At 36.3% G+C, this 24,682-nt stretch overlaps 1 protein-coding gene across 10 annotated transcripts in view; it reads left to right on the forward strand.

Annotated features, from left to right (window-relative positions):
* The window catches only part of Pde10a (phosphodiesterase 10A), a 508,658-nt gene that overhangs the window by 357,456 nt on the left and 126,520 nt on the right, over positions 1-24,682 (forward strand). For all 10 annotated transcript variants that reach the window (XR_013424690.1, XR_013424691.1, XM_040283551.2 and 7 more), the window contains one exon: positions 659-787. Coding sequence is in view for 8 of the 10 variants with exons in the window: in XM_040283551.2 (XP_040139485.1) it covers positions 659-787 (129 nt within the window). In the remaining 2 variants the exon portion in view is untranslated. The remainder of the gene's footprint in view (positions 1-658; positions 788-24,682) is intronic.

A 24,682-nucleotide genomic window follows, 5' to 3' on the forward strand; every position in this document is an offset into this window, starting at 1 on the left:
GAATATAAAAATTATTCTGAATTGAATGTTGTTGGTTGTACCGTTGAGTTTAGTGCTCATGAGGAAAAAGAAGGAATTTGTGGTGAAAGGCACTAAAAGATGGAATATATTCACTAAACTTTTCTCGGCACCTATAATGGTTCAGTGCTAGGTTCTCCTCTTTGCTTCTATTGCTAGTCATATTGAATCTGAGATAATTATTCACTGAAAAAACAAATATATCTTAAGGCTTCACGTACCACACTAGAGCACAACATTGGTTCATGGAGAGCACTAAAACTTACTGTTAGAAAATAGACGTGTAGCATGATGTCTTTTTTAAAACCACTAAAGTTCCAACTTAAGATTCTTTTTTACTGGATTTTAATGTGATATCTTATAGAAATGCTGTTTTAACCATTTCAAATGTACAGTTCAGTGATATTAATTTTATTCTTGATGCTGTGCAGTCATCACCCACATACTTCCAAAGCTGTGCTTTAATGCCAAACAGAAACACTCTATTCATTAAGCAAAAATCTCCCCATTCCAATGTTTGCCAACCCTATCTGCGATAGGTTAGAGGTTACCGGATCTTAGCATGATGTCATTTACTGTCTATTTCATGTATATGAAGATGTCATATAGGTAAATTTTGTTCTTCTCAATTCTTTTACAGGTTTGACAGATGAAAAAGTGAAGGCGTATCTTTCTCTTCACCCCCAGGTATTAGATGAGTTTGTGTCTGAAAGTGTCAGTGCAGAGACAGTAGAAAAATGGCTGAAGAGGAAAAACAATAAAATAGAAGGTAAGATCTCATTCAGACTGAATGTGGATTAATTTTAAATAACTTTTTCTAGCTCCTTATTACTAAGAACAAGCATTTAATACATTCTGGCTCATGTTAGTATTTTGAGTCTGTCAATTTCATTCTGTTTAAAAAGATGAAGTTAGAATGAGAAGAAGTGAATAGTAAAGATTGATTCTTGACTTCAGCACAAACACACATGCATGTATCCCTAGAGGAGTAGACTGAGGTCCCATCGTCCTCTCAGAGGCCTGCCCCTAGTGATATAAGAACTTGCTGGTAGGCCCCATCTTTTAAAGGTCCACAGTAACTCCCAACACCACCACCTTGGGGGGACCAAGCCTTGAAAACACAGACTTTTAGAGAACATTACCTGTATTCAAACCATAAAAATTATTAATAAAGATAAGAAAATATTATTTATAGATATTTCATAGGCATATTCACATTATTGCATTTTACCAAAAAAAGTCTTAAATTTTGTATATGCTGAGTTGGAAAAGAATAATTGGTTTGTTTTCTTTTATAGTTATAAACTCCAGTAGAACATTTATCCTTATGAAATTTTCAGTAGTAAAATAATTTTTGATCTAAACTATAGAAAAGAGAGTAAGAGTTGAAAGTCACTATTTTAAATTTTGGATTCCTGGAATTCCAAACACACTGTACTTTTAATTCTATGCAAAGATTTCTACAGGATGGTTCCTTTTATATGTTGTTCTTTTAGTCTCTAAAATACAGTTTTTTTAAAAAAATTAATTTAAAAAGTCTTTGGAACTGCCAGGTATTGAAGCCAGGGCCTCCTGCATTATAGGCAAGTGCTCTACCACCGAGCCCTTAAAATGGCTCTCTTTTTAACACAGAGACTACTTGGGATTCAGGTATATTTATGAGAAAATAAAATAGGCTCTAAAGGAATGTGAGGTCAAATCTGTTCTCCTGAAATTGAATAAATATTTGTATATTTTATTTAACAATTGTACATATTTGCATTTGTATTAAATATATTTATTTTTGGCCAAATATGGCTTCTCTTTTTTATGAATGTTTTGTAGTGGTAATTATATCTGTACAATTTTGATTATATGAGTAACTTCTATATTAAAAACAAAAAATAACATTTGTTTTAGAAATTTTGTTATTATATCAAAGATGCTATAGTACAAAAGTGATTGCTTAAAAATGTTATGGTATTATAAGTACAGAAAATGTTTTGTAATTTTCTTATAAATTTTTTGGCTTTCATACTGAAATATGAATTAGTTTTAAAAGTAAGTGTGTTTGTGTGTGTGTATGTGTGTGTGTGTGTGTGTGTGTGTGTGTTTTGAATGTGAATGTATGTATGGATTGAGAGGAAGAAAGAGGAACGAAAATAAGAGACAATCATTGTCTTCTCAAAACAATTATAGCCTTTAATATCAAGAATAAAGCTTGACATAGCATATTTTATTACTGCAAGCCTCAGACAGGTTGCACCAGTTTGAGATATTTGGCACTTTCAAAATGGGATTTAGCTTTGCCAAAGACACATCCTAAAGTTGCAAATTTCAATTTGCTTTTCAACGAGGGACAATAATGTAGTGCCAAGAATACATAATATGAAATTGAATCTGAAATTAAATCTAGGTCTTAGAAAATTAAAAATTTACCTACTATTTTAGTGTTACCATGTAAGTAACTCTTAATTTTTTGTAAGTATTTAAATGTGTCATTTCCTATCTCTAAACTCTTTCCTATAACCATCAAATCATACTTTAAACTATTTAATATATATACTGAGGGGTTAAACAGTCATTAAGCATAGAAACATGTAACTGAAATAGTTTGGTTTTACATTTTCTCAGTTATCTTCCCCTCCCATAAAGAGCCATAAAGAAAAAAATGGCTTTATAAAGGAGATGTTTTGAACTAACTATAGAGGTCTAGAGACTGTGGGTGAATTGAAGCTGTCTAGATGATTTTATTCTGTAGCATTCAGAATAAAATTCAGAAAAGGAAGGAAAGAGTACTGTACTAGAATAAGTAATTTGTGCAATTCTTTATACAAGATTGATAATAAATGTTTTATTTTCATTTTGTAATAATTGATAAATCAGCTTCATATGCAGGGGTAGAAATTTCTTCTTAAAGAAAAGATCATTTATAAAAATTCAAATTTATAGTCAAATGAGCATTTTAAATTATAAAACTATTTCCTTTTAAAATGGTAATGCTTTATACTACTGGTTGGTTTTCAGGTTTCAGTCAGTATTTTATTGAGCATATACTGTTTGTTTGGTGCTCATAAACAAAACACTTAAAATAGTAGAAAACTCATGGCACATTTCATTTAAACTACAGAAATATTTATAGTATGTCATTATTGTATGTTCACAGAGAAGTTTAATTTCCAAGGCCTTTCTCAGATGGTGCCCCTGCATACCTAGTTACAATTAGTCAACATAGGTATAGATGTGTTCATTTGGCAGATGGTGAAGCTGTGCCAAGGTAGGACCAGCATACTCAGGGGTCCAGCATCTAGTTCTTGCCAGAATCCTGAGGTAGTGGCTGTAGGGGTGTGTGAAGGATGTGCCTCTGTTTTGTATCTCTGTGCCTGTTTTGCATCTCTCATTAACAACACACTTGGTTTTTTTTCCTTCCCTTTACTGGAAAAATTTCCTTCTCTCCTCAACTATCCCTTATTCTCCTACCAAATTCCTTCATTCCCTGTCCTTTCAAGTCACACAGTAGGGGGCTTTGTGAGCATTTTTGAAGGAATGAATGGATTAGGATTGGTTAGATTTTAATCCTCCAAGGAAACCATCATGATGCTTGTCATGACATATGGTCATCAGAATGTGTGGAGCCAGGGATGTTTTGATGTTTATCTTCTCTCCCATCTCATTTGATAGCTTTTCCAGGGAAAACATTGTGTGATGCAGCTAAGGTGTCCCTTACCCCAAATTCTGGGGCCAGAAGTGTTTCAAATTTCAGAGTTTTTTGGACTTTCTAATATTTGCATAGTTCACTGGTTGAGCATGGCTAATCTTAAAATCCTAAATTAAAAAGTTCCAGATTTTGGAGCATTTTGGATTTCAGATCTTTGCACAGAGCATACCCAATCTAGATGCATATTTATATTGCTTAAAGTTCCTTTTGCTTTCATTCATTCCACACACTGTGTGGAGCACTGTTTAGGTATTGGGATTATTAAATTGTTAAGGCATTCATAGTCTAATAATTGGATGAAAAGAGTCGTAATTTACTGCTTTCTTCTTGGAGGTATGGCAGAGGGGCCATGCCTGGACCAAATTTATAAATTTTGAGTCAGGGAAGTTTGATGGAGGAAAGAAACTAGAGCAAGTCCTTTATATTTTTTTGTTTTGACAGAGAGAAGGGGGCTTGGGAAAAGGTAGACTGCTACATGTCCTCAATTAGAATTGCAGTGGTTGTCTTTACTATTTTCAATTTACTTGTATTGCTTTTATACAATTTTCATTTCAAGTGCATAGAAGTCAAATTGCCTTTTGGAATTGACCTCTGAACCTAAATTCCAAATAACCAACTTGTAAGTGATGTTTTGAAATTCAAGATTCCTTTTTCTTTTCCATTTATAACCTAGTATACTACTTCAGTATTAAAGTATAAAGTATTAAAACTTCCTCAGAACAGCTAAGGAGCAATTTTTAATAGGTTTTATCGAATAACTTTGTAACATTTGGAAAAAGCTGGCAAGAAAGAGTTATGTTTCACATTTAATTTCATTAAACATTATATTTTAATGTTAATTTTTATGCAAAGTGAATTTGACAGGATCAACTGGTACCCTTTAAGACTCAGATTACTAAACCATTTTAACATCCACATACCTCTATTTATGCATAGTAAAAAAATAAAATTATTAAATGCACATTAGCATATAATGAAGGTCTGGTTCTTTGCATTTCTTGTACGAGCACTCTTAAGATGGAATGAGGTTGCACAGCCCTCCAGCCAGGCCTGTATTCCAGGACTTTGTATGTTCTGGGAGCAGTGTTTCTTGTACTGTTCCCTTGAGGAATTTCTAGTCCTTTGGTGGAAAGAAAATATGAAGTTATTAAAGGTCAGTAATTGAAGAATCAAATGTCAGTTGGTGTGTGGTAAGACAAGACTTGTGGGAAGAAAGAGCTTTGGAAACTGGGAGGCTTTCGATGGAGGTGTTGATGTAGGCATGTATTCCAGTCATGATGAGGAAGAACCACAGATTACCTGACAATCAGCAATATCTTACCTCCTTTGGTTTCTAATGCAAACAATTACTGGTGATCATTCTTGGTGGTATTGGAAAGGGTGCTTGAGAAAGTGGAAGTCAACATGACCATATTTGCTATCATTTGTATTAGGATAATATTTGAAATAGGTCGATTAATGAAAAAAGCAATATTATGATTATAATATGATTTTCCTAAAGGAAGCTTTTTAGGATTCCAGAGAGTGACTGGTTAAACCCAAATCATTTACAAATTATACTTGGAATGCTCTTTTGTGATCAGTATTTTTTATTGTGTTCTATAAAACATATAATAAACTATTCTAATAAATAAAAATTATAAAATATTCTACAGCAGAATGTATCACTGTTAGTGTTACTATAAATGTCAAATAATTAATAAGGAAATACTGGTTCTCTCACTACCTTAAATCTTTTTCAATAAATCCATGCATAGTTTCCCTTTTTACTCAAAAAGTGTAGTTATTACATATTTTTCTCCTTTCATGGTTTGAGAAATGAGATTTAATTTTCATTCAAATTAAACTATGAGATTTCATATTTAGAATAAGTAGGGCTTAAATTATGCCCCCCAAACCTTAGTAGGTTTGATTGCCTAAAAATTCAGATTAAACTGCATTTGCTCTGTTTAACATGTAACAGATGGCTTCTCTGCTAGTATATAATATAATGGCATATTAAATTAATGAGGAATGAGTTACTTTGCCAAAACATGCAGTGTTAGAAAGTTCAGTAAGCAGAACATTGATAAATGCTGTGTTAAGTATTAGTACATATCATGAATAAGAAAAGAAAAACCTATGCATCCATGAAATGGTTTACAAGGGACTTAATTTTGGACACTTCCTCTCTTTTCCTTGCAGTTACTTGGTCTCAAATATTGATATTTCATTCTCACATAGAACTTTCATACCTCATTTTTTTGGTAGTGAAAACCAGAAAATGTGTTGAATGCCTTGATCTGAATTATAAATAAACATGAGTACACCATCTGTAACTGCAAAGAGGTGAAGTCCATGTTAATTTTGTCTGCAAGGAGCCATTTGATACTTTCCATTCGTTCTTACTGGTGGGTTTACCCTACCGTGAGGGGGTATCTCTAAGGTATTCCCTCGAGAGTGTTTGGCCAGTTACTGAAGTGGCCTGCGACCTTATGACACAGCTCTGCAGTGACCCAACCAAATAAGTTGCGGTTTGGATAATGTCAAAAGTCAAGTCAGATTTTCATAAATACAGTTAGAAATCGTAAAATTCATTCTAATAAGCATAATGCCTTTCTTACTGACTAGATTGATTTCTGAAGCAGTTTTTCTAGTATCTGTGAAGGTCCCTTTAGTGGTAGCTATTATTTATATATTCAAACTAATTACATTTACTGAGTTAAAATCTTGTTTATGAGAGATTCTAACTAATGAAAATGTATGAACTATCATTTTTATATACTTATTTTCATTGATGCTTCTTCATAAAAATTTTGTTTTCTAATTGTACACATTACAAGGAAAGATGTTTACTAAAATTAACTATATCTTTTAAGCATTTAAAATTTTTGTTTCACCTAACATAGATTTTTAATATTAAGAATAAATGCTTACCCATGTCTCAGTTTTTAAAATCTACCTCCTAAAAACTTCCTGGGAATTTAACATTGCTATAAACTATTTGACTTAAGATTGAATAATTATTTCTAAAATAGTCATTTGAGTAGTGGCTGTTCCTGGAATGTGACCAAGTATAACTTGTTTTTCTGCTTGTCATTCCATATGCCAGTTAGCAGATATTTGTTGAGTACCTACCATGAGTGTATAATTGGAGAACATGGAGTAGAATATAAACTTACTCCCTACAAGAAGGCCACTGTTAAGGTAGAGATCAGGTAGCAAACACAGAATCAGAAAATAAGATATTTCAGTATTGGTCCACTGTGTGAATTTGAAAAAATCTAGCCTACCTGTCTAGCAAATAGAATTCTTAAATAAAAGTAAATTTATTAGAAACTTAAAAGTCTACATATGTTGCTTTTAGCCAGTCAGATAGGGCTTTCATGTAAGCACAGGCTGTCTACCTTCCATGTTCTGGGCTCTTTGTATGTCACGGGAGCGGTATTTCTATTTCTTGTATTGTTCCCTTGAGGAACTTCTAGTCCTATGGTGGAAAGAAAATACAAAGTTATTAAAGGTCAGTAATTGAAGAGTCAAATGTCAGTTAGTGTGTGGTAAGACAAGACTTGTGAGAAGAAAGAGCTATGGAAATTGGGAAGGCTTTCGTTGGAGTTGTTGATCTAGGCACTTAGGCTTCAAATGTGATCCTGAGACCAGGATCTGGGTGGAAGTGACATTGTTCTGGACTTGCAGTGGGGCCTGTGTGTGCTTGAGCTTGTGCAGAGACCATAGCTTTAGGGCCCTGGGGGCACGTGGAACAGCACACGTGCTGTTGCCATGGGCTGGGGGCAACATGGGCAAAGACAGGGAAGTGTAGGACTTCTGGAATTGACTCTGGCAGAGGCCGAAGAGGGGAGGACCTAGGCACAGAGAATTCCAGGTTGAAGCAGTTGACAGCAGCAGGCTGACAGTGCAGTCAAGTCAGCAGTTAGGTGAGATGGGTGTGCTGGGTGTTCCGGTTTCCTTCACTTTTTTACTGGCAGTCTTGATGTCCTGTACTGTGAGGTAATTTTGCTACAGATTCCATATCTTGAAAATATTTTTTTTTTCTTATTTGAAGACTGGTAGAAAGTGGGTTAAAATTTTTATCTTTGTACTCCCATTTTTATATCAGCCTATTTATTTTATTGTTTTTCATTGATTATTATAGGAAAAGCAGAAACCACATAGGAAATAGTCCAAAGTGTTTATAATTAATAGCTTTAGCAAAGTTGTTATTATTATTATTTTTTTTTGTGGTGCTGGGGATTGAACCCAGGGTTTTGTGCATGTGAGACAAGCACTCTACCAACTGAGTTATATCCCCAGCCCCTCTTTCTCTTTTTTTTTTGGAAAGCTATTCTAACTGGAGCATTGTGGAAGGGACTGGAGAAATGGACAGGTACTGATCACATAGGGCCTTTTAGGACATGTTTCAGGATTTTGGACTTGAGCAATTTGAAATTTTTGAAAGGTCTGAAGCAGATTTGATAATACAAATTTTGAATGTGTTTTTACAGTCTGTATTATTTCTTTGGTATGAACAAACCAGGGAAGCTGATCAGCTGTTGCCCTAAAGAACTGAGCAGCATAAGTGTTTGATGCTTTGTTGTATCAGTAGAAATGGATGACTTGCACATATCTTGATGAAGCTGGCCAACCTTTTGAAATTGAAGGGAAAACTTTTATGGATCTTTATAATTGTGAAACATCAAGGCGTAATGCTTTTTCTGGAAACTTGTTACAGGGCCTGTATATATTTTCAACTAGAATAAATGAACATTCCTTTTGATTTAGTGCAATTTAAAACTTAAAGATAAAACAGAATATATTTGGTGAAAAGTGCACCAAATTCAGGAAGCAGGAAAGCACTCAACTGTCTCCTCTGAGGAAACCATGAACCACGATGAAGAAGAACTCAGAGCACAAACACTGGACAGCCGGGCAGCCTGAGAGAGGGTTCTCATGCTTGGAAAGCAGTGAAACATAAAAAGATAATGAGTGGTGAGGGACATGACTGATGGTGTGTCATTATCAACACCCACCGCAAACAATGGCATAGGAGCCATTTTTCTTGAGATGTTTTAGGAATTGAGCTCAGTTGAATGGTTTTTAAAGTTAAGGGTCCTTCAATCTGTTATAGCCTAAAGGACCTATTTTAAAATTGGTATGATATATTTCACTGAGAGATTTTTCTAAAGGATGGAGGAAGAACTATGCAATACACTTTGTCATAGTTGTGAAGCATTCTTGTGGGTGAGTCACTGAAGCCCGCACATTTGTTTGGCATCTCAGTGACTCCCCTTAAGCTGGATGCACATTCTTGTGCTGTGGCTCTGAGGAGAAGGATGCTTCAGAGAAAGTCCTGACAGAACTTTCTGCAAACTGTCACCTTTATCTGATATTCCAGTACTGTGTTGCTAGCAAGTTTTAACTGTAGCTTCAATTATTTGTGATATGAAGAAGGGTCTCCCTTCTTCATCAGTCTTGATGTTAGACTCAGAATGTTTTTTTCTCACAATTTTTTTTCTACAAAAATATTTATTATATATTTTCATGCACATTTTTAAAATGCAACATGTAGTGTGTATTTAAATGATTTTTCTGTTGAGAATTATAGATCTGTTGCTTAGAGCAGTATTCTGTTGCATAGGATTCTTACTCTAGAGAGTTTGCTGAATGTAGCAATACACTTAAGTTAAATATGGGCCTCAGGGTATCTATGAAACTGAAGATTACTAGTACAAATCGGTCAAGCATTTATAAATTGAAATTAGTACCTGGCTAATAATCATTTATAGGAAGAATGAATGTGTGAACGAAATGAAACCTATGAGATACGTAAAATTCCTATTCTTTGTTTTAAGACAAAAATAAATTATCTTTTTACACTGTTAAGGAAATAAAAGAGCTTAACAGGAAAGAGCTTGTATATGAGATGCTACTATATGTGAAAAATCTATTAATTTACTCAAACGGCAGTGAAGATCTCAGGAGAGTTTATAGGTTTGTATAAAAATACTAAATTTATATAAAAGATTGTTTTTTCCAATAATATAAACTTATATATCATCTATTTACCAAATTCTAAGTACACTACTAATTCTTACAATAATGAGAAAGATACTTTTATCATAATTTTATCATAATTTCCAGATAAGGAAACAAGCAAAGAGCTATCAAGTATTGACTAGGATATGCATATACAGGTATTTTTGACCAGAGTGTGTACTCTCTATTACTCTTTTCCCTTGCTCAGTCAAGTTCACCTATGGCTTTAAGACAGTGAGAGCACCTCCATGTCTTGTGTATAGTAAGTAGACTTTCCCTCTGAAAGTACTCATGTAATCCCTCTTGTTATTTGATATGGTGAGCTGCTGGCTTTCAGAGTCACAATCAAGAGACTTTACCAGGAATACAGATATCTGCTGAGCAGATGATATCCTAAAAAGAAGTTATTCCAACATGAGATTCATCTCCACTCTTGGTATCTAGAAGATGATGTTAGATATGTGATGGCAAATAGATAATAATTTGAGGGCAACTACTTATTGATTGAAGTTACTCAGAACAGGGTATTAATAAGCATCTGAGGCTATCCTTGTTTCAGTAGCAAAAAATGCTGTGTTTAATTAGTGATGCCATGCATTATTAATTAGGCCATTTATACAGGAAAGGGAATATCATGTCAGTCTTACATTCTTTTTGCCTTCTCTGGCCTAGTATCTAGGGTGGATGTAGACAAAAAATGCCTCTCCACTCGTGCTTCCCAGATTCTTTATTTGAAATATGTCTAGGTTTTGTGTCCTAGGTATGGACTGCATATTCTACAGTTAGTTGTATGACAATTTCCATATACAGCTTTTAGAATTATGCAAACAGCCTTGGTATGCTGTATGAAAAAATGGCTATACATGTTTATGTATAATATGTTTGCTCAAAAACTATCCCTGATTATCTCATGATTAGACATTGTTATAAAACAATATTATAAAACAGTTATCAGAAGGCTTCATGACTTCTTTGTTGTTTATCATTACTTTATAATAATGGATGTGCTTTTAATAATAGGATAATTAATTTTAGATAGCAAAAAAGTCCTGAAATTTCAGATGCTTATAGCGGTTTCAGGGGATCCCATACATACATACTTGTCTAAATTGCAGACAGGTTTAAATGGGGCTTTCTGATAGAGCTCCTCTCAAATCTGCCCTATGATGTCAAAGTGAGTATTTAAAAAGAGGAAATTCCCAAGTTTTCCTGGATTAATCCTATGATTAAAACCCCTGTATTATCTACTGTGGAACTTTAGGGATCAATTCTAGTCCTTACTTGGCCATTACACTTACACAAACTGATCCCTTCATAATTCCCCTTCCCATCCAGCCATGCATATCCTTTATTCGATTCCCACACAAGTACCAACACTAGATTTTGTTCCATGCTTTCATCAGTCACTACTCGCATGGATGTTATTTCATTTCTTCCTCTTGTTTTGACTAAATAAACCTGTCCTCAAAAAATTCAGTGTACTCATCAGAGTATACAATCAATAGCCTGAAAAGGCAACAAGGGAAAAGGACAGATCATTAGCAAATCCCATCTCTAATAAGGAGTCATAATGCAGGATATATAAGAAACACCTACAACTTAACAACAGCAACAAAACCAATGGCACAATTAAGAAAATGGGCAAAGAATTTGGATAGGCATTTCCCCCAAAGAAGTATAGAAAAGGCCAGTAAGTGCATGAAAGATGCTTGGCATCATAGGGAAATGTAAATCTGAACCAAGTAAGGTGCCACCTCACACCCATTAGGGTGGCTCGAATGGTATTTTAAAAATGTCCAGAAGATAACAAGTGTTGGTGAGGGTGTAGAGAAATCAGAAGACTCCAATTAGGTGTATTAAGTATAAAAATAATTTTCCTTTCATTTGAGAAAGAAATCACCATACCACAAACATCACACAAATCCAGAAAGTTAACATGGTGCTGCATTAATTAACCCCCAGAATCATCCCTGTAGGATTTTTCACTACATACATTGGCTACATAACTTTTGAAACTCCTATATGATGATTTTGCACTATTATTTTCTATAGAGAAGTTACAGATTTTTTTCTACTAGCATGGTTGAGATAGAGTTTAAATTTGTTATGATATTTTAAAAATATCAAATATTTTAGTCTTTAAAGCTCATTATTAGTATATGTTCAGATCTCTGACATATGAAAGTTAAATATCTGAAATATTCCAAAATCACTTATGTTTTGAGTCCTGATGTGATGCTCCAAGTGAAAAATTTCACAATTGATCCCAAATGATATATCAAGGCAAATGCACTCACCTTAGAAATGTTATGTAAAGTCATCTTCAGGATATATATATATATATATATATATATATATATATATATATATATATATATATATATATGACATGAATCATAAAAGGAATATTTATTTAAACTTGAGTTTCATCCCAAGATTTTGAGAGCCATAGCCGAAGGGGCCCAGCAAACTTCCAGCTGCCAGCAAACTTCCAGCTGCCAGCTGATGATTGGCTCACAGCGGCCCCAGCAAACTTCTAGCTGCCAACTGATTGACTCCTCTGTGGTGATGCTCATTGGGCTGTTTCTCCGCCCTTTCAGACCACGGAGCTGCTCATTGGGGGACTTTTTTTGGCTCTACCCACACAATCCAGCCAATTAGCCTCAAGAGCAGGAGGAGTGGGGGAGGTGGAGAGGCTTGTGGGAAGCTGGTGGTGGCAGTTGGACTCTGAAGGTTTTTCCTGAGGAGCTGTGTGGTTTGGTGTGTGTGTCCTAAAAATAAAGTTAGTTTCTTTTGACAAGTGGCTCCTGAATTGTGCCCAGCCAGACTGCAGCACAAGATATCTTGTTATGTATCTGCAAGTTTTCCAAAATACAAAAATATACAAACAAAAAAATTCAATTGGAAGTACTTCTGGTCCTAAGCATTTTGGATAAAGAAGACTCTACCTTTAATGCAAAATTTTAGGTAAATTTTTTGGACTGTTGTCAAAGTTTAGAAAACCCGCATCAGAGTGCTGTCATATATAAGCTGTAACATTTTAGGGCTTTTCAAGTTTTCTTTGGATTGTAAACATAAATTAACACAGATATTGTAGTCATTGACATTCAGTGCCCCCACCTGGGATGGGTTGTACAAGAGGTGCTAAGTGTATGTCTGGGAGGACCATGAAAGTGACAGGGAAGCTCATCAGTATGTCCCCCTAAATCCACACTAAATATGTCCCCAACTCAGTGATTTTATTTTAGCTGGATCCTGAAGATGTTGTGGTCATTCCAGTGATGCTCAACATGAGAGGAAGGGAACCAGGAGATCAGAGTGACAAGAGACAGATGTCTCAACCCATGGTGTTAAGATGCTTTCTGCAAATTTTACAATTAACTTTGAGGCACATTACTAGGGCTGTCCCCAGAGCCTGAAAAGTCACCTGTAACAGCAGGTTTTGTAGGCCAATTGCATTGTCTCCTGGTCCTTCTGCCTCTGAGCATACAATTGTTTAGTCCACGTGAATACAGCAAGCTTCTGGAGCACATTCTCACATTGCTTATTCTAAGATCTGGGTTTGATGAGATCTGGATTTTTTTTAAACTCAATTTCTTCCTATCTTGTTGAATGTTACTAATCATAATGAACACATTAAAATCTTAAGGTAGAAAACTTAATTTTAACAATTTTATTGGTGCGAAAAAACATATTCTTCTTGGACAGTAATAACTGCCTCCCAGATGCAGCACTGGAGGCAGGGGTGACTTGAGGGAGCACCATCAGTACTGGCAAACGTGGCGGTGGGTCTGCTGAGCTTCCTCATGGCGGGCAGTCAACAGTGTGTGTTGTAACTAAGAACACACTGAGTGCCTTCACTAAGTTAGAATCCATTTACATCTGTCAAATGCAAAAGTACTTGCAGTGTGTTCTAGTCTGTTCTTAAATGCCACTGATGTCAACATGAAAGTGTTCTATAACTTTTCAGATACCCAAATGTCAGTTTCGTGCTAAGTTACAGAGATTTGCCGAATGTCGTCTCACCCTCATCTTTAATTTTGCTGTGCAAAATCCCTCTGTTTCAGTGAAGGTCTCTCCTTGTTGACCCCCGTGACATATTGGTATCATTTTAACTTGTACCCTCTTCTCGTCACTCCACTTAAATTGCTGTGCTCTCATGATTCATGAATCTGAATGAAGCTGTGCTTTTCAGAAGTCAGTATATGCTTGTAACACCATAGTGTTCAGAAAAATATTTTGGGCAGGCTTGTTAAATTTATAAATTTAAAAAGCCTGCCCAAATTTAATTTAATTTACAAATTTAAATTTATATTTATATTTGGGAACTGCCACTTAATATTTACCTGAATAACCTCATTTAATTACTTGACTTTAATTTCTGAAAGCTGTTTCCTTACATCTAAAATGGGAATAAAATCTGCTTCACAGGATTGATATAAGGATCAGCACCTGATACATGCTAATTACAGCATGACAGCTGTGTATATTAAAAATGATTTTAGGAACATCTGACTTTTAGTTTTTCTTAGATACAGTTTTGTGAGTCTTGACATACATGTAGATTCAAGTACACATCACCAAACTTAGACTATAGAGCATGTCTCATGCTGTTCCTCATAGTAACATCACGACATATGGTGTCACTGGTGTCTTCTGTTTACCAAGCCTCTGACCTTACGCAGTGTGACACATGGGTATGTTAAATGCTCATTTGAAGAACAGAGATTAATGGTAAAGAAATAATTCACTGCAAGGTCTTAAATAAAATTGATTTTGATTCATGGTAAGATAACACACACACGCACATACACACGCACACACACACCAACCCCCCGCCAACACCACAAACACACATATATATGAAATATTGTATTTCTAACACATTATATTAAAATACAGTTCTTTATATTAATTGGAAACTTAAGTCTTTAGAGTAATTATATATTTCTTACTAGAGAAAATGAGTCTTTTTTAGTATCCTAGAATGCATTGACTAAAGGTAGATTTTGTTATATTTTTCTGTGGCCTTGTTGTGGATAAGACCATGCTAAAGAGAATAATAATGTATGTAATTTGAAGGGAAGAATGCTTTTTAGGATGAAGTCCTGTTAGCGTTTACTGTACTGATTTCATTTGGGTAAATAGAGAAGAAATCCGTGGCCTGTTTGGAAGCCTCAAAGGCTCTCCTGGGGACCTCACTCCTGCATGGGTAATGGAAGTCACTTTTGGACACATGAAAGCTGCTCACAATTGTCCTAGCATCCTTAACATGTGAGCTGGTGCCAGACTGCCAGTGCCTTCCTTATTTTCAGCAGAAGCACTGCCATCAGGTAGATTTTATGACTGGTGGTTGAAGGTTCTTTGATCTGGATCAATAAAAATGGGTGAGAGAACTTCTTTTAGATATGTGCACTTCTTTCTGAATAATGTCACTCAAAAGAAAGGAGGAGACTTGCAGATGAAGATTCAAGTACACATCACCAAAGTATACACATCACCAAGTATACACGTGTCTTTTAAGGTTTACTTTGAAAGAGAGGTGAAAGAAAGCTGTATTGGGAGGGAGAGGTTTCTGTTTTTAACATAGGAGAAAATAAGGGCTTCTTTATATGCTGATGGGTACTGTTTCATCAGGCAAGGGAATTTATTGATGCAGAGGGAGGGGAGATTGCTGGAGGGGTGCCCTTGACCAGGTGAGAGAATGGGAAATAGCACCAAATGAAGGGGATGACCTGAGGTAGGAGGGAACACATTGACCCCTGGATGCATTAGTACAGGTGGAGATGGCACGGGATGGTGGGAGAGTAGCCTCACATTTACAGTGCACACAGGGAGAGAGGTATTGGAATTTTGAAGCAAGGGCAAAAGGTGGGAAATAGTCACCTGCAACTGCTAGGTAGGTGCCTTCTCTGTAGTTCAGTGTGGCAGTGTTGATGGCCCTGTGGAGGATGCAGGTTGTGCCTTCATACGGAGCATCATCAGTCAGCCTGATAAAGTAGGCATGCCATTGAACCTGACCAGGGTGGTGGTTTCACCAAGTCAGTGGACTGTGGAGAGCTGGGTGAGTGAGTATAGGTGAGGAAGGGATCATGGGCACCCTGGAGTTTCAGCTGAATGAGTTAGGGAGGGAAGGCTTTAGGGCCTTAGAACAGAAAGGGATAGCAGGAGGTGGCAGGGCTGTTGTGCTGCTCAGTAGCACTGGTGCCCATACAGGTGTCAGTATTATGGATCTTGTTCAAAGTTAGTGCTACACTGCACTCCTTGGAATGCAGCTTCCCCCTGCCCTGCTCACTCAGCCCTCTGTCACAAGATGGAGGTAGAGGTTAGTGGTGGGGCAGGAAGTTCTCATGGGATAGACACCCATGAGGGACAGGAGGGAAGGAATGGAAAGGGGAGAGAAGGCAGGAGTGTGTGCTAGAGGAGGAGGCGAGGCAGGAAGTTCTCCACGACACAGTCTCCCCCATGCAATTCTGCAGTCGGGGTCATGGAGCAGTGGGGTCATGGAGAGGTGGTGGCAACTCGCCACACGGGAGGCAGTCCTGGAAGAGTCGGGTTTGCAGAGCAGCCTTCCCAGCTAGCAGGGAGGAAGTTCTTGACAGAGGGGTTCTTTGTGATACGTCACAGCAGCCACTGCAGGTGCCAGAGGGCTTAGAGAGTGTTTTAGAATCCACTTCGCAGCCACCTTTGAGAAATTTTCACTTGCCAAATTTTGGTGCAATGTTTTAAAAAGTATAAAATTATTTCAAAGACCTATAAAATATCCTCCCTGTCCTGACTATACATTTATGAGACCAAATGTTCTTTATATATTTCATCCAAAATTATACAATGATGAAGATTCAATTGCACAAGATTAGAGAATCCAACATTTTAAAATTAATCCAGACTTCAAAAAAGATTTACAAAAACATGAAACAGTTCCCTTTCCCCCATTAATTTCTTTTATTTTGGAAAATAGTCATTTAAAATAAAAATATATGTTTTATATAATGGGTTTATTATTTTTAAATGAATCAATAAGTATGCTTTTTAAAGTATCCAGTCTTACTTACGCTGAAAATAAATAATATACTTATTAAAAATAAATATATTAAAAATATGCTTTATTATAAAGCTCTGCATTCATATTAATGTTTATAGGTATAATGGGGTATGAAGACTGCAATTTGATAATTTTCCAGCTCTCCCATGAGTGGCTTTTAATGAAAGACTACCATCGTTTAAGAAATTATGGTCTGTAGCCAGGCACAATGGGCAGACCTGAAATCCCAGCTGCTGTGGTGGCTGAGACAGGAGGATAGCAAGTTCAAAGCCAGCCTTAGCACATTAGCAAGGTCCTAAACAACTTAGCAAGACCATGTTTCAAGATAAAAATGAAAAAAGTGGGGCTGGAGATATTGTTCACTGGTAAAGGCCTCTGGGTTCAATTTTGGGTACAAAAAAGAAATAATAGTCTATGTTAAGAAAACTTCTGAACACTCTATATAATAAAGCTGTTCTATATTGACATTTTATTGTTTTCTGACACTGTTGGGCATACAAAATATGATGTATTTGTCTAAAGCCAGGGCATTTCTTGATAATTGAAGGCCATTTCAGTACATTAGTGACATTTTTCTTTGCTCAAATTCATTAACATTCCTGTCTTAACTGACAACTTGGCATGCAAATTGAAAAAGTGTGAAAGGGAATGTTTGGGAAATTACTATTAAATTTTTTTTATAAAACTAGGAAACAATTACTTATTATTATAATAACTATACAATTTCCATCATATGATAGCAATGCTTAGTGCTTGCTTACTGCCTTTTCATGAAAATAGTCTATCAGATAGTTAATATGCCCCTTGAAAATCTCTCTCAAAGTTAGCCTACCTCTCCAGTGATCATCTAGTATAAATATATTTTCACCTATTATATAATGTTTCTTTAACTGTATTTATAAGATGATGATTGAATAAGATGGTGAATGAACCTCCTCATTCAGTAGACATCTTTTGACATAAAAATGAAACAAGTTGTGTTGTGTATTCTGAATTTTGTCTTCTCTGATAAATTTCATTGTTTTGAAGACAATTTATAATAAAACTAGTTTTACAACAAAACTATATTTGCTACTGAATCTTTGTAGGTCTGCTATTAAGAAATATGAAAGGAGCGCTGCTTTTCATGTGAGTTCTTGTTCACAATTCAATTTTTAATTCTAGAACACTTAAGAAATGTACCAATGTTTCCCCAACTCATTCAGAGTATATCTGTGAAATAAGTGCTATTTATTTTATTTTACTTTATTTTTATTTAAAATGTTGTAGCAGGGGCTGGGGTTGTGGCTCAGCTGTAGAACACTCACCTAATCTGTGTGAGGCCCTGGGTTCGATCCTCAGCACCACGTAACCATATAAAAATGAAATAAAGGTATTGTGTCCAACTACAACTAAAACAAGATATTAAAAAATAAATAAAAATGTTATAGCATATGTGGTATTTCCATAAATGCATGCAGCCTGCACTAATCATATCCAGTCACCCTTATTTTGAATACTTTTGAAGTGTTTCAAGGATGCAGCTGTGTAGGTTAATACAAATAACAGAAATTACTTAACTTTCTCAGTGTCTTATATACTCAGAAGTATACAAATTAATGCACCTGATGACAAATATTAGTAGACGGAATCACTGGTGTATTGGAGATGCTTGTATTAGCTCATCCAACTGATAAATTCACAAGAACTTGATGATCCAATTGATAGCAAAGACAGACGGCAGCTTGATGTTAGCTATGGTGATTTTAAATCAGAAATCAGAAAATGCTACAAATCAGGGTTTTAAAAATTTTCCTCTGGGGGAGCTGATTATCAAACATTGTATTAACATAGTATTTAAGTTTTTCCATTTTGACTCATTATTAGCTACTGATTATGAGGTCATCAAATAAGAATTTTAAAAAGAGATGCATAGTTGTACAGTACAATATAGTATTTCCTCTATTCAGAACCAAGAGACATAATCTCAAGATCTTAGATTGTAGTAAAATGTTACATAATAATCAGACACTGGGGAATTGTCATGATTTGTTATCTTTGAAAAATAATCTATGCAGTTTAAGTTTACATAATTTAATTTTAATAATTAATTTTAACCAAAGAAGTGTCAGATTTGTAAAATAAAAAACTGTAAAACATTATAGAGAGAAATGAAAGGAAATCTACATGGATATAGATTTTATGTTCATGAGCTATAAGATTCAGTATTTATGGTGACAGTTCTCCCCAGAGTGATCCAGTGCACTCCTCAACAACCAGGCAAATCTTTCTGTAGAAACTGAGTAGCCAATGGTAACATATACAGTGAAATGCAAAGGGCACAGAAGAACCTGGATCACAGTGGACAATGAAGGTTCAGTATTGAGGACTTGAATGCATAATTCCAATATTTACTATGCAAACACTATCTAAGACTGATGCTGCGCCAGAGATGGACATGTGGATCAACAAAACACAAAGTCCAGAAATAAATTGGTTAACTGCTTATGAACAAATATATCGAAGCAATTTGAGTAAAGAGTTGTTGGCAAGGAGCTATAGGACCTCCACATGTAGGGAAAAAGAAGAAGACCTAGCTCTTTTTCATTTCATAGGATAATTGAATATGGATCATGTACCTAACTGTAAGAGCTAAATTGTAAAATTTCTAAGGAAAAAATTGAATAAAAATCATCATCTAGGGTGGGGCAGATTTTTGCATATGCCACCAAAAGTATAATGCATAAAATTTTAAAAATTATTAAACAACTTAATTAAAGACTTGCATTTAGAATGTACAAATAATTCCTAAACTAAATAGGAAGGCACACATCCAGTTTTTAAGAAGGCAACATATTTGTTCATTATCTCAAAGATGTATAAATGTCTAATGAAGGATGCTTAATTCATTGAATATTAGGAAATACAATGAGATTTCTGTTTTAGCTTTTTTGCTACCATGACTGAAAGACTTGATAAGAACAATTGTAGAGGAGGAAAAATGTATTGGGGCTCACAGTTTCAGAGGACTCAGTCTGTAGACCGCCAACTCCATTCCTCGGGGCCCAAGGTGAGGCTGAACATAGTGGTAGAGGAGTGTAGTAGAGGGAAGTGGCTCACATGATGATCAGAAAGCACAGAGTAAGACTCCACTCACCATACACAAAATATACACCCCAAAGACACAGCCCCATTGCCCACCTCTTCTAGCCACACTGCGTTCACCTTCAGTTACCACTGTTAATCTGTCAGGGGATTAATCTGCTGATTGGGTTAAGGGTCTCATAATGCGATTATTTCTCCCCTAAATCTCCTTGCATTGTATCATATGTGAGTTTTGGGGGGATACTTCACATCCAAACCATAACATATTCTATATGCTTAAATATAATAAAACTCATAGTAACAAGTATGGTAAGGATGTGGTTAAACTCTTAACACTTAGGCATGATTTTGGGGAAACAAAATGGTATAGGTACTTTGGAAAAGGGTTTATCCATTTCTTAAAAGTTATCAAAGTTATATTTACCACTCCTGATGATATATGAAGAAGGAAAATAAGTTCAAATCCATAAACATTTATGATTCTTCATAGCAGCATTGATCTCTACAGGTAGCTCCAAATGGAAACAATTCCAATGACCATCATTTGGTGAATGGATAGAGTAAATGTGACATGTCCATAAATGTGATGCTATTAGATACTTCATTAGATAATGCGAAGTAATGAAGTGTGGATGCATATTCCAACTTGGGTGAACCTCAGTAACAATATTCTAAGTGAAAGAAACTAGAAATAACTGGTAAACATTGTGAAATTCCATTTATATGAAGTGTACAGTAAAAGCAGATCTGAGAAGAGAGCACCTTAACTGTGGAGCTGGGCTGTGGGTAGGAGGAGGGATTATGCATAAATGGCAAGAGGGAACTTTCTGCATCGATAGTGGAAAGGTTCTAAAACTGGGTTGTTGTGGCTGTTTCACAGTTCTGTGAACTTACTACACTGAAGTGTGTACATACAAGGGGCGCTTTTATGTATATAAATTAGAACTCATTAAAGCTGTGGATACGAAAATACAGTGAACTGTCAGTGCCTCAGGTGGTGGCTAGAATTTAACACACTGACTAGACCAAGGGTTGTGGAGAATGTGGAGGCCCTGAACCTCTTAAATATCACTCAAGGAAATGTTAAAAAGTAATAAACACTCTGGAAAACAGCTTGGCAGTTTCTTAAAAGTTTAACACATACCTACCTTGTGACCCAGCCATTCTTTTGATTATTTACTGAAGGTAAATGAAAGCCTATGTCAAGGTGAAAACTTGTATGGGAATCAAATTGGATGCAACTCGTGCACAAGACATGAATGGACTTAGAGTGGTGTGTCCAATGTATAGTGGAGTACTACTGTGCAATAAGAAGAGTAAGTCACAATGTGGATGAATCTCAGAACAGTGATGCTAAGTGAAAGAGGCAAGACACAAAAGAGGGCTTTTCCATGTATTTTTATATTTTATACAAAATATAGGCATTGCATTATGGATTGCTTGGGATGGGAATCTAAAGGGATTACAAAGTTCTCTGGAAGTTTTTTTGGTTTATGTGTTCTTTTAATTTTGACAGTGGCCTTGCATGTTTGTTCACATATCCACATCTGTCATCTTGTTCACTTTAAACATACATGTCAGTTATGCATGGATAAGACTTCTTTGAAGATATAAGGAATGGCCTTTTTAATATATACTAGTTTTAAGTTTGAGAAAAACTCTTCATTACTTCTGGACTTTAAATAATTGTATACTTTAAGTTGTTATTCAAATGATTTTCTTTAATATGCATACTCTTTTTTTGAGGTTGTTTAAAGTCTAAGAAAATGTTGTTTTACTTGAGGTGATACTTTGTACATCTTTATCAATAACAAACTTATCATAAGACAACTTTAAAACTTGCATAAGATTTTCAGAATCTTGTTTTAAAGGGAACAATAAACGAAAAATACTTGAATTATCCTAAAAGTCCCCAAAATAAAATAATAGGACTCATAACAAGGGGAAAGGGGGGAACTAAAAATCATTCTACTGTTATGCTGCATTTCTTGAGCAGCTCAAGTTGTGGTGGGGATCTGGACAGATCTGGAAGGAGACGGGATGCAGTCTTGGTCATTGCTGAACTTGGGGAAGAGACTTGCTGAACTTGAGCTTGGTATAGCTGGACACTGGTGCCTGTGGTGTCCGTCTTCTGGGTGGATCATAAAATTAAGAGTCTCATGATGCATCCATATAAGGAAAAATGAGCATTAATTGTAAATACTGTGCTATCTCATTTTGTCCTCCCAACATTCCTAAGGGGTAGGATATCAGTAGACTTTGTCCTTCAGTTTCCAGCTCCTTTCTTTTTGCACTGTCCTCCTGTGTCTTCCTGGCACAGGGAAGTGAAGGTCTCAGTTAACTCCAAGCAGATTTCCAGCTGCTCATGCTGCAGGAACAAAGGGTTCATTCCTTCTTTTAGTATCTTCTACACAAATTGGGATCCTTGTGAGAGTTCCTACTCAGTCTGACTGGGCTCTTGTCAGGCATGCTGGGATGCAGGACAGAGTTCCAATCCCATCCTGAAACAGAAGTGCTAGGAAGGGAAAAAGGAAAGTCTAGTTGTCAAGACTGCAAGGATGGAACTCACTTTCAGCCAACCAGAGCTCTTCCAGGGATTTCTAGAGGGCTCGTTCGCATAAGATCTAAAGGGCTAAGGCTCCTGGTCCCATCTGAACTGACAAGGGTGATTTCTAGGAGCTGTGATTCCTGGACAGAGGCATCAGACACTGCAATGGGAGGGAGGAGGCCTAAGAGACAGTGGGAGGTAGGAGACTAAGAGACATTGTGTATTTCAACTGTACTAGAATAAACTTCAGAGAAATTACATGTTACTTCTAACTGGTTAGAATAAAAATTACAGATAAGGAAGTCTGGGAACTCAATGGAGTATTTTACAGTTTTTGGAGTATAACAAAGCACATGGTCTTACTATAGTTTAAAATGCTTGAAAGCAAGTTTGAAGGCAAAGTTGGTAGGTTTCAGAAGTTTTCCTGAGATGGTGTTCCTCTCAATCAAAGGTGTATTCTCAAGAACAGTAATTTTCCTTTTTACCAAATCAATGCGTTTTTACTTAGAAATGATACTGTGTTGGATATGCCTACAATTTGCTCACATAGCCAGTATTACTGTTCATCTGTGCTTACTGTCTATTATGCATTATACAAAAGCTCTTTTATAGGAAAATGACCTCTATCTGTAACTGTTCCTTTGAGGGAATAGTCCATGTTTTCTACATAGTGATAATATTAAAGATATGCATCCCATAATAGCATCATATCATTGCTTATATACAGAGATTACTGAAATCAAATTAAATGGCCATAAGTGAGGAGATATTGAATAAATTATGATATATTCATATTATGGAATGTTCTGCATGAATTCAAAATATAGAGTTAGAATTCTATTAACAATCCTGATTTACTATGTCTATATCCTGCCTATCCTGCTCCCATTCCAGGAGAGTAGGTTGACTCAGGTTTAACACCTGTGCTTGTCCAGTGGGTAAAGTGGGGGTTTTGATCATTTCTTTGACTTTGTGATGGCAGTGGTAGTCTTTAGGGATTATGCTCTTGGGTGGGGTGATTTTGTACTGCCCTATTGCAAGCCACCAGGCCTCTGAGACTCCATTAGAGACCCAAGTTCCCTGGCTTCCTGTCTTATACTTCCTAACCAAACCATTGAGACCTGCAGCCCTGCCTGGATCCTGTTTCTGAGCTGTTGTTACTACCTGGTGTTTCCTGCTTCTTCAAATTCTTGAACTTACATTGCCTTGTATCTGGAACTCCTACTATAGTGATTAATTTAAATTGTCAATTTGATTGGATAAAGAGATGCTTAAGGTTAAGAGGCTTCTGGGTGTGTCAGTGAGGGTATGTCTAGGAACAATTGGCGTGGGGGAAAGCAAACTGCAGTGGATACTCTCCCTAACTGTGAGCAGCGCTATCCAAAAGGCTGGAGGCTTGGATGGAGTACAAGTTGGAAGAATAAGGAAGAAGCAGCAGATTCAAGCTTGATTCTTTTTGAAGGGGTTCTTGATTGCTGCTGCAATCACTTGAGGATTTTAGACTCTTGCTCCTTCCCTCTGCCAGTGATTCTTCAGGGAGTTTCCAGAGGCCTTCAATCTGGGACTGAAGTAACATTGTAGCTCCTTCTTATTCTGAGGTGCCAGCATCTTGGACAGCACAGCTACTGGTTCTTCCAGCTCTCCCGCCCGCATACAGCCATTTCGTAACCAGCTTCTGGTTGTGTAAGACAATCTAATAAATCCCTTTTTACAGTCATACTTCCTGTTGATTCTGTTCCTCTAGAGAACCCTAATACGCTCATCATCTTTGCTTTTTGAAACTTGAGCTCCCTCTGGGGTTTCCCTGGACAGGATCCTCTTTGGGTTCCTTAGTACTGACTATAAATTGACTAAATCTAGCATTTTTATGCTTAGGCTGAGTTTGGGAAGGATAACTGCACACCTCATTCTGCTTCCTCTATTGGCCCTGTGAAGCTGCAGCTTTCATTTCTGTACACTCTGGTCCTGTATACCAAGTGCCAAGTGCACCCTGTCTCAGTCAATTATTGGTAGCAAGCTTTTATGTGGCAGGGAGAACACACAGCCACGTTGTAGAGTGACCCAGGTGATAGTTTGGATCAACAGGGATACCAGAAACCCTAGTAGTGATTTGGTTTTATTCAACTACAGGATTGATTACTGGATGCCATTTAGAGAGCTAGCACTGGACAAAATAGATTTATCTCTTGGAACATGGATTATTTAAGTGAGGAAGGAGATTTTTTTACACATAGATGGAATGGATCATTGGTGAATGAGGAAGAAGCATGGCATGGGA

This window comes from Ictidomys tridecemlineatus, chromosome 8 (genome assembly GCF_052094955.1).
Source record: "Ictidomys tridecemlineatus isolate mIctTri1 chromosome 8, mIctTri1.hap1, whole genome shotgun sequence".
Lineage (NCBI taxonomy): Eukaryota > Metazoa > Chordata > Mammalia > Rodentia > Sciuridae > Ictidomys > Ictidomys tridecemlineatus.